This window comes from Orycteropus afer, unplaced genomic scaffold (assembly GCF_000298275.1).
Source record: "Orycteropus afer afer isolate SDZICR_OR568_19922 unplaced genomic scaffold, OryAfe1.0 scaffold00501, whole genome shotgun sequence".
NCBI lineage: Eukaryota > Metazoa > Chordata > Mammalia > Tubulidentata > Orycteropodidae > Orycteropus > Orycteropus afer.
The window spans coordinates 1,781,075-1,791,829 of record NW_006922088.1 but is presented as its reverse complement, the minus strand read 5'-3'; the positions used below and the strand labels follow the sequence as shown (position 1 = coordinate 1,791,829).

Here is a 10,755-nt window from a genome sequence, read left to right as displayed (position 1 = left end):
CACCTATTTTGGTCACGTTGTCAAAAGGGACCACTCCTTGGAGAAGGATGTCATGCTTGGTAGGGTGGAGGGTCGATGAAAGAGGGGGAGGCCTTCAATGAGATGGATTGACACGGTGGCTGTGATGATGGGCTCAAGTATAGCAGGGATTGTGGAGCTGGTGCGGGATCGGGCGGTGTTTAGTTCTGCTGTGCATGGGGTCTCTACGAGTCGGAAACGACTCGACGGCACCTAACAACAGATGGCTAATGATTGTTGTTTCTTCATGTATTTTAGCTGCCTGAATGTCTTCTTTTGTGAAGTGTATATTCATGTTCTCTACACATTTAGCTGGATAGTGTTGTTGTTGTTAAGGTGTTGGGAGTTTTCAATACAGTTTTGAGATTAGTCCCTTGTCCGATAGGTCGTTGCCAAAATTTTTTCCCCCCACAGATTAGGTCATTTTCAAATCATCTATGCAGTTCCCAGTGCATAGAAACCCCAAGTTTCTGCTGCTATGCAGGAAGGTTTGTCTCACTGAGTCCAGATTCTACTCCGGAGCTTTTGGATTCAAGCCAAGGAATGAAAAAGTTCAAGTGATGTGCTAAGGAAGACAGCATCAAGCTCTGCAGATGTCTAGGACTAGATGCAGCTCTGCAGACAAAGTTAGCAGCTCAAGGTCCAGTCACTCCAACACACTGTATGATCCCACTTAGAGAAAACTCCAGAAAAGGCAAACTAATTTTAGTAACAGAAAACAGATCAGCAGTTGCTTGGGGATGGGGGAGACAGGTAGGGTGGGAGGAAGGGCTTACAAAGGGGCATGAGAAAACGTGGGGATAAGGGGTATGCTCACTACCTTGTTTGTGGTGATGCGTTCATGGGTGTCACGTACAGCTTATCAGCCTGTACCCTTTAAATACATACAGTACAATGCACATCAGTGATACTGCATAAAGCGGTGCTGCTGTTGTTTAAAGACGAATTGCTCCGTAAGTTAGGGAGCCATCGCGGAAGGCACACACTGCACGCCTGTCCTGGGTACAGAGTCACCCACACTCACTCTGAGGATAAACGCAGCAGGAGTTGGAGTCAACGAGAAATAAAGCACAGGCTGAGCCACCTTCTCAGTGTGAAGGCTCTGGAGCATGGAAGGCAGGCACCCACCTTCCTCTGGAAGTTCACCACACACTTGTGAACTTGGGAGACCAGGAAGGGTGCTGACTTAGTTGGTCCAGCTGGGCAACTTCAGAGCCACGAGGCAGTGAAAGGAAGTGAAAAGAAACACTGATTCTGTTTTAAAAATTTATTGTTTTTTCCTCTTTCCTTTGTTGTTGATTTGTTCTCAAGATGGCAACACCACCAAATAGCCAGTGCCCTCCCATCGACCGCCTGTGAGGGCTGCACACCTTCACACAGCAAGACCTGCATGGACTTCCCTCTCCCACCCCATCCCCCTGAAGCCAAATGATTTCCACATTTTTCAGTAAAATACAGTCAGCCCTGTAAAACTCTTCTCTCCCTCCTACCCTCCTTTTCTCTCTCTCATCTGTTTGGGGAAAATTAACTAAGAAAAAACAACACCCTTAAAAAACCAAAACCAAGTGAATTTGCTCTGTAAATTTTCACCCAAATCACAACTAAAAAAAAAACAAAACAAACCACAACCAAAACCTTAGCATATACACTTACCTCCCACCCACCCTCAATCTGGCTCTTTTTTCCAAGGCTAACCACCATCGACGTGGCCTGTAAGGGGATTACAGACTGAGTGGATCAGGGCTGGGATACCCGTGCATCAATCGTGGGCCCAGCAGATCCTGAGTATCGCTGATGTGACATATGCTATAAAGCAGAACCAACTCCACGCTTACTCGTGCTTGTCTCAACAATTCTAAAAGTGGGCAAGAGCCGGGGAGGTGGGAGAAATTCCTACTTGCTCCTGTGGTGAAAAAGGTGGGGGAGGGAGAACAACAGAGAACCTGAAGAAGCACCACCTCGACTTTCCTTCCAACTCCACTTGAATTCACATGGCTTCCCGCATTTTCCCGAAGCAAACGTTTTTGTTTCATGGCGTCTGTTTCTTGTGTGTGCGCGCGTGTGCATCTGCGTGGGTGTGTGTGCGCGCGTGCGTGCGTTATCTGCTACCAGGCAAATGTTTCAGTTCTGGTTTCAATTAAGTTTTCCTTTTTTCCCTTTTTATTTCCTTAAAATTTTTTTTTCCTTTTAGAAACAAGTTCACCAGGAAACCAGCTTCCCTCCCACCCTGCCGGACAGGCCGCAGCCGTCTTTTTTTTGAACCGCGCTGATTTTCCCTCACACTCCCAAACAGGAACTCCTCAGAATGGCCTCAAAGGCTGGAGTCTCTCCCTGTCTGGCGGGACGCCCTGGTGGCGGTGAAGGCCCCTCTGCCACATGGAGGTTTCTGATTGTGGGACACAGTCTGGATTTTTTCTTCCTGTCTTCTAATTAAAAAAGACATTCCTGAGGAAAGAGAAAGGGCAGTCAAGTCACTGTGCTCGAAGAGATGGGGAGCAGCAGGCAGCCAGCCTCAGGGCAGGTCTCTATTCCTGCTTAGGTCCCTCATTCTGGCCTTGCCTTTAAGGGCACAGGAGAAAAATCAACATAAAAGATGGATTTTTGGTTTTGAGTTCAAGGGAGCTACAGCTTTAATAAACATTGTCTGAACTGCCTTTTCTGTTTTTCCAAGACTGAGTAGATGTAGAAATTGGATCCTATGAGGGGTAAGGAGTGAGCCAGGAGCTCTCAGGTCGCCCGTTCCACACCAGCCAGCAAAGTTCCAATAGTCTGTTTAAATACTAGGGTTTCCTGTGAAAGTTCATTCTGAAAGGAGGCTTCACCCACCAATAAAAGTCTAAAAACCAGATTAGATTGCTGACAGGGTGCTGTGTGGAAGTACTAAAAGGGTGGTTAAGACTGAGGGTGCAGGTACTGGAAGGGCTATTTGGATTCTGGCTTCACCAATTCCTGCCTGTGTGACATGGAGCGAATTGTTGAACTTCCTGGCACTTCAATTCCTCATCTGTAAAATGGGAATAATAAGAGTAACTAACCCAGAGTACTGTATGAGGATTACCTCAGTTAATACATCTGAAAGCACACAATTAAGAGCCAATAACTGTTAGCGATAATTTACCCATTTAGCCCATGAACAATCTGTAACATGCATCAGTGTTAGCTATTAAGAGACACTATGCAAAATAAGATGATCCCAAATGACATTATCACCTGTCAAAGAACCAAAGTTGAGAAGCAACCTCTGGTGCATGGAGGCATACTGACCACCAGGCTCCCTTAGGATTCTACCACGGGGTCAGCCACCAAAGTGCCACTGGGCACTGAGGACAGCCTCTTGGGAGAATTAATTCTGCTTCAGGGTGGGCTCAGAGGACAGTTGCTTTCCTTCTCGCAGTCACAAGACAACACCCATATTCCACCACCTGTCCTTCCTCTCCTCAGCTAAGCTTTTTGCTTTGCTTCAGAATCCAGAGTCAGGAAGCACATGGAGAAAACTAATGATGAGAAGGTCACCAAAGATGGCACGGCTCCTTTCCTGTCCCTCTGCCTTGGTCAGACCAGCACATCATCATTCAGGTCATAAGAACGGTAACACCAAACACCTTTGCTCACTGAGTCAGTTTCAGGAGACTGGGGCCATGGGTCACGGTCAAGTTTAGGTTAGCACTACTTTCATCAAGAGTGAGGTTTGAAATACTTATTTGTTTGTTACCATATACACTTAGCATTCTAGGAGTATCTATAAGGGAAAGCAAGGAAGAATTTTTTTGAGGCATTCTGTAATTTCTTATGAAGGTGAAAATGGCACCCAACATAACATACTACACAAAACATTGTTGAATCTCCTACTTTGGCGAGTAGTGACTGGGATCTTAAAAGCTTGAAAGCTGCCATCTAGATGCAATGATGGGTCTCTCCTCGTCCAGAGCAAAGAAGAATGAAAACCAAAAATTCATGGAAACAATTAGTCCTAGCGACTGGTATACCATCCGATCTGCAGCCTATATGACTAGATGGTGCCCGGCTACTACTGTCAACCACTTGGAAGGGGATCTATGTAGGAGATCCTGGACAGAGAGGGAAAACAATGTGGGACAAAACTCAAAATGATTTGGAGAAAAAAAAAGGGGGGACCAGGTTTGCTGATCCGATAGAGCCTAGTGGAACCAATGAGACTATGGCCCCTAACTGCCCTTCAGGTCCGGAATTAAACCCACACCTGTGGCTTCCAGCCAAACAAAAGACAGGTATATGAGTTGAACATTTACCTGAGGTAGATACACTCCTTGGAGAGAACAATCGTGGGAGAAAGAAGGGCTGCTTATGCACAGGGAGACAGCTCAGGGGGCAGGAGTGCATGGAGGGATGGACACTGGGAAGAGGTATAACTATGGGGAGGAAGGAGGAGGGGAGCTGTTGCATTGTGGTAAATTGTGGTCAATGTCATGAGACAAAGTGTATGTGAACTGCTGTAAGGAAAGTGAATTTGCTCTATAAACCTTCACCCAAATCACAATAAAAAAAGAAAATGGCACCCAAAAGAAGCTGGCAAGTACTTGGCTGCCTTGGTCTAAGAAAATCTGGGCCCTGCCTTTTCCAGCTGCTCAGTGACATTAAACTGGTAAGTCCTTCCTTGACTGGCTTAGGGCACTCCTACACTGGGCATTAAAATATACCCCCCGGGAACTACCAGAACCATACCCCACTCACCTGGGTGACAGGCACAGTGCAGGAGTGTGAGCTATCGAAACAATCTGGTGAAGTCTCTCAAGGCCCAGCAAACTTGCTTACATTCCTCAGCACTGGAAAGAAAGACACAACATGCTGAAGGCAAGAGCAACCAGAGGGGCGAGGGCTGTCCCAGGCTGGCTGCACGCTCTCCTCTGTCTCCCTGCTGCAGACTCTTCTCTGGCTCCAGGGTAACACGGACTATCTTTTGTGAGAATGACTACAAGTTTGGTGGTCCTTTCAGAGTGGGCTGTGGAGACAAAATTCCTGGGTTGGAATCGTGGCTTCGCTGTGTCCTTGGGCAAGAAGCCCTAAGAGTACAGGACAAGCGATTCCCCTCAGGCTCACATCATCCCACCTCCACGAGCTGAGCTAACTGAGGTGCTGTGGTTCCCTCATTCTCCGGCAAAGGCCGATTTTGTTCGCTAAGCCCCAGCAACCAAGTCTCCATCAGTCATCAATTTTCTAGTTGAGCAGCTTGTTCAGGGTCTCCTCCAGTGGGTGGAGGTGGTGGAGGAAGGGGAATGGGTTAAGGCATGGAGAAGAAAGGAGGAGGAAGTAGAGGAGGCGGGAAGCTGGTCTTCAGCCAACACTGAGATGCGTGTAGGGTACAGGCCCTCAAAGAGCCTCGGTGCTGACCAGACCCTATTGTTTTAACAGGTTTTTACAGAGTGGCATAGTGCCTAAGGCATTTGACTGCTAACCAGAAGGTTGGTGGTTCAAACCCACCAGCCACTCCTTGGAAGGAAGACCGGGCAATCTACTTCCGTAAAGATTTACCTCCTTGGAAATCCAATGGAGGTCGCTATGAGTCTGAATTGGCTCAATGGCAGTGGGTCTGGTTTTCTTTTTGGTTTTGTCCAAAACTGTCACTAAGAAACTTCCTTCTTTTGTATCTGTCTTCCTAACAGGTTTTGATAACTAAACATGAGGCTAAGCAAAAAACACTGCAAAAGGAAATACTTCCTAACATGCTCCCTTTTCTATGGCCCTCTCCCTGGATTAGAAAAACTCAGGACCACTGTTGATTGCCAGGACTCAATGTTAGAAGAAAGCTCTCTTTCCATCTTGGAATGATTAAACACCAGTGAGAGAACTGCTAAGAGTGGTCCAACAAGAAAGAAGGTGAGATGAGAGCTATCACTTTAAGTGCCTACACCCAGACTTCCCATCTGTCAGAAGGTCTATACCACCACTAAGAATACTGACTTAAACCCCAGAGTGTGATACAGCAGAGTATTCTAAAACTTTTCTTCTAGTCTCTCTCCATCCTGAAAATGAGGAAGTTCTTCTGGTTTTATTGAAATGCTGTCCCTTGCTCTTTTGTGGATTTTAGAAGCATCAATCAAGACATTCTCTCGGGCTACTTCCTTCCTATCAGCACTGACTGTTAAGGAGGCAGGCAGGTGAGTGAGCATGTATTCTCTCACTCCTGGTGTCAGGAAGGAGGAAGGAAACCCAGGAGAGACCACTGTGTGGTGGTGTCACCACAAGGGACTAAGATGCCAGGAAATCCTAGAGCCCAGGCTATGCTCTATGCTAAGTTTTCTCACCCTGTTAACATCTCTTAGGTGTTGTACACCATCCCCTTCTTCATCCAGAGCTCTTGATGTATTCTGGGAGAATAATGACAGTGCCATCCTCAGCCTCTCTGGTGACACATGAGGAGACATACCAAACCCGAAATGCAGGAGGGCTGCAGTGTGAAGGGGAATGAAGGCCAGGCCCCAGTATCTCAAGTCAGCTCAGCTTCTGCTCCAACCCACTACAATAGCTGCCTTGATGTCATGAACTCCAAAAAGATGTCCAACCAGTGTCTTTGGTAATGTAAGCCCAGTGAAATGGATGAAGGGAAAAAAAAAAAAAAAGCAGCTTCCTTAAAAGCTACAACTCTTTTCTGTTTTTGGCCTCAGTCCTTTCCTCAAGCCCTGCAATCCTAGGGCTGTGCTGAGAAATGCAGCCCTCTTCATCTGATGTTCAGGAAGATAAAGGAGAATAACCAAGCCCAGGTGAGGACCTGAGCTGGAAGGCACCCCCTTCCTGGCCTCTAAGTCTCCTGTCAGTGATTCCTTGTTCAACATCTTTCAGCCTTAAAGATCCCATGTTAGTGATAAGGGTCAGAGTAACCACCAGGATAGAGAATCAGAAATGGTGCTAGGATTCCTTTAACCATTAGTTTGGGTCAATGGTGGGCTCGTTTAGTGTTTAGGAAGACTAGTTTGGAATGAAATGGCCCACTGTTCTTCAAGATGACCAACTAAAATACCTAGGCAGCTAATTACCAGTATCATTTGCAAACAAGTGTGGGCTTGCTGAAAAGAAACTGAACCAGTCCGCCCTCCCTGCTGGGATGGCAAACAAAGCAGCATGTTCAGGCAGGAGTTGCAGGACCTTAAAACCAAAAGGGAGACTGAGTCATGCACAGAACTGCAGGTTCAAGGGCAGGAGGCCTACTACTGAAAGAGAATTACTAAGAGCAGGTGAGCAATCGCAAATCTTCCCTGTGGACCTCAACATCACCTTTTACTTCTGTTCATTTCCCACCGTGATGTCACAGCTTCCATAAAGGAGGAGCTGTAAAACTCGTTCAGCGATGAAGGACTGCACAGGCTGGCTTGGCAGCACTTCTCACTTATCACAACTATTTCTGCTCACAGTACTGCATTATTTAGGTCCCTTCTCCTTACCCTGAGATTTTCCTTAAATCAGAGAATGATGTCCATGACCTTGATTTCAGACTCACCCTTTTGTTTCATTGGTCCTGTATAAGCCCTGTCAAAGGTTATGGGCTTGGCAGAGACTTATTCCAGAAGGTGTGGGTGGCTGCCTCAGTACTGGCAGGAGACATGCCTCAGCTAGTTATGCAAGCACGCAACAACTCTCTGGCAGTTTGCTTTCCAAGGGGAAGGAGTTAGCATTCCCTGACTGCCTACTATGTGCCACGCTTTCTGAAAGATGTCTACTTGCTATCTCACAATAACACTATTTACAGATGAAGAAACTTAAGTCCTCAGTGCCAGAAGCAGTAGGTGGTAAGATTCAAACCAACATTCTTGGCTTTAAGCCTCGTCTCTCCATACTTTACTTACGGCCTCAGACTGAAATGTTAAAACAATGTCAAAATGTTAAAACAATGCTCCTCTGAGCATTTTCCACAGGCTTCCATTCGCTCCGAGGTAATCAGCGCCAAGCTGATTCTGTCCTAAGCAACATAAGATGGGAATACGACAGAAGCAGAGAGAGAATACATTACACCGCTCTCCTCTGAAGCAGCTTGATGGTAGAAGACTATTTCTATCAGATTATCTTGTAAGCCATTCCAGTCAACAGACACCTACCTACTGGAGGGGAAGAAGCCTTAGTGGCACAGTGATTAAATGCTCGACTGCTGGTGGTTTGAACCTATCAGCTGCTCTGTCAGAGAAATAGATGGCAGACTGCTTTTGGAAAGACTGCCTTGGAAACCCTATGGAACAGTTCTAATCTGTGCTACAGGGTCACTAAGTCAGAATCAACTTGACGGCAATAGGTTTTGATTTAATGGAGGGGAAGCCCCATGTGTGGAAAAATGTGTCGCAGAGGCAGTCACATGCTACCTTCCTGTCATGCATGTCACTTGAAGTAGGACTAAAAATCAGTAACTTCTGGGGTATGACAATGAGCCATTAGCAAGCTACAACATAACAGTACTCCAGGGTTTGGTATTTTAACATTAAAAAACTTTGGGGGATGAGAAAAGAAATTATTTTGCAAAGTAACACTGAAGAAATCAACTGTAAGAAAAGAAGATTAACTATTGTACCACTGCCGAAAGTTTATTTTATTTCTTCTGATTTTTAAAAAACTTCCCTATACACATTTTTCCTTATTCTTTTTAGTAAAAAACAAACAAACAAAAAAAAACAACCTCCAAACTCACTGCCATTGAGTCAATCCTGACTCATAGCAACCCCTCCTTGGGTTTCCAAGGTGGTATCTCTATGGAAGTAGATTGCCCAGTCTTCCTTCCGAAGAGTGGCTGGTGGGTTTGAATTGCCAGCCTCCTGGTTAGTAGTCCTGGTTAGTAGCCTTAGAAACTACACCACCAGAGCTCCAGTATGAATACAAGCCATTGCCAAATTTTAAAGACTCTAGATATGAAAGGGAGTATCAGGACAATCACACATGATTAACCAAATTTAAGATGCTATCATTAATCCTAAAGAGCCCTGGTGGTGCTGTGGTAAGGCACTCGGCTGCTAACCACAAGATCAGTGGTTTGAACCCACCAGCTGCTCCAAGGAAGAAAGATGGGGCGATCTGTTTCCGTAAAGATTGACATCCTTGGAAACCCTACGGGGTCACACTACCAGTTGGTATCAACTTCATGGCAAGGAGTTTGTTTTTTGAGCTTTTGGTCATTAATACTATCAAGGACTATAAAATGTTCATAACCTTTCATTCAGTGATTATATTTTAAGAAAAATATTCAAAATTAAGGAAGTTATCTAGACTTTTAGAGACAATAAGGAAACCAACTAACAACTACTTTTGTCCCATCTGCCACCTATCAGCTCTGTTACAGGAAGACTATGGAGCAGTAGCAAAAACACAGATTTGTTCACAGTGAGAAACGCTCGCACATCTCTACATTTAAAGCAAGCTGTGACCCAGACTGTGAACTGGTGTCCCTGGGCCTAATGCAGCCCAGGGAGATCCTGTTTGTCCACACCACTTCTGTGAACTCGGGGCATCTTCGGCCACAACAGATGGTCTCCCACTTGCTGCTGTCTACACCCCTCTCCGGGAGCTCCGGTGGCATAGTACCTAAGGCACTTGACTGCTAACCAGAGGCTGGCAGTTCAAACCCCCCAGCCACTCCTTGGAAGGAAGGTTGGGCAATCTACTTCCATAGTGATACTGCCTGAGAAACCCAAGGAGGGGTCGCTATGAGTCAGTCCGACTCGATGGCAGTGAGTTGACACCCCTTTCTAATGCCTTCCCACCCATCCTTCCCCTATTTAGTATTTAGGCACCAGCTTTCTTGATCTCTGAACATGGACCAGAACTGAGAGAGTGCTTCAGAAAGAGAATAGGGAGCCCCTGAGGGGGTTGCTCAGTGCATTTTTCTTTTGGGCGAAAAATAGTGCTGTCACCTATCCTTTAGGATCTTATATGAGTTGATATATATGTGTAATAAATATATGCTTTGGTAGCATAGTGGCTAAGGCACTTGACTGCTAACCAGAAGGCTGGCGGTTCAAACCCACCAGCCACTCCTCGGAAGGAAGGTTGGGCAGTCTACTTCCATAGTGATATAGCCTCAGAAACCCAAGGAGGGTTCGCTATGAGTTGGGTCCGACTTGACGGCACATAACAACAACAACAACAATAACAATAACTGATGTACATACATACAGCATTATAATATCGGCTCCCAATGCCAATTTGTGCAATTCAAGGCTAAATAGACACTAAATTGTGAATTTATCAGGGCATACAAGAATCATACTTGTGGGTAGATCTGTAACTAAGACAGTATAGCAAACAAAGGTATGTTTTGTCCACATTCCCCAGCTCAGCACAGTCCTGTCAGGAACCCCCAGCATCTCACCTCGTGACTTGCTTGTGGAAGTCTGTAAGTTGTTTGTGTGTCACTGTGACGGCTCCCACGGTCGTCTCCTTTGGTAAACCTTTCAAGGAATTCTCTAACCATCGGCAAAAAGTCTGTAAAGAGAAGAGTGATAGTAATTTTAAAAGAGGCAGGGCTTAACACTAAGAGAAACCTAGCAAGTTTTCCTCAGTAGCATTTGCTCCCCTAGATTCGGGGGCCAAACGAAGGTACCGACAAAGGGCCAATCTTCAGAAATCAACTCCTGTGGGTTGAGGCCCCTGACAGGCGCGAGCCTAGACTGCCTTTCAAAGGGGCAGCAGCCATTGCTCCCAACACCAAAGGGAAGCCTCTTCTGGGTCAAGCTACTGTTCTGTTCCTGTCTTTAAAATTACATCATTTAAAAACTTCAATAGATG

At 45.9% G+C, this 10,755-nt stretch overlaps 1 protein-coding gene across 1 annotated transcript in view; it reads right to left on the bottom strand.

The window, feature by feature from the left end:
• Positions 1-2,444: 2,444 nt before the first annotated feature.
• The window catches only part of TNPO3 (transportin 3), a 102,906-nt gene continuing 94,595 nt past the window's right edge, over positions 2,445-10,755 (bottom strand). The window contains 4 exon segments of the mRNA XM_007955403.1: positions 2,445-2,463; positions 4,729-4,777; positions 4,780-4,820; positions 10,340-10,452. Of these exon segments, the coding sequence (XP_007953594.1) occupies positions 2,445-2,463; positions 4,729-4,777; positions 4,780-4,820; positions 10,340-10,452 (222 nt within the window).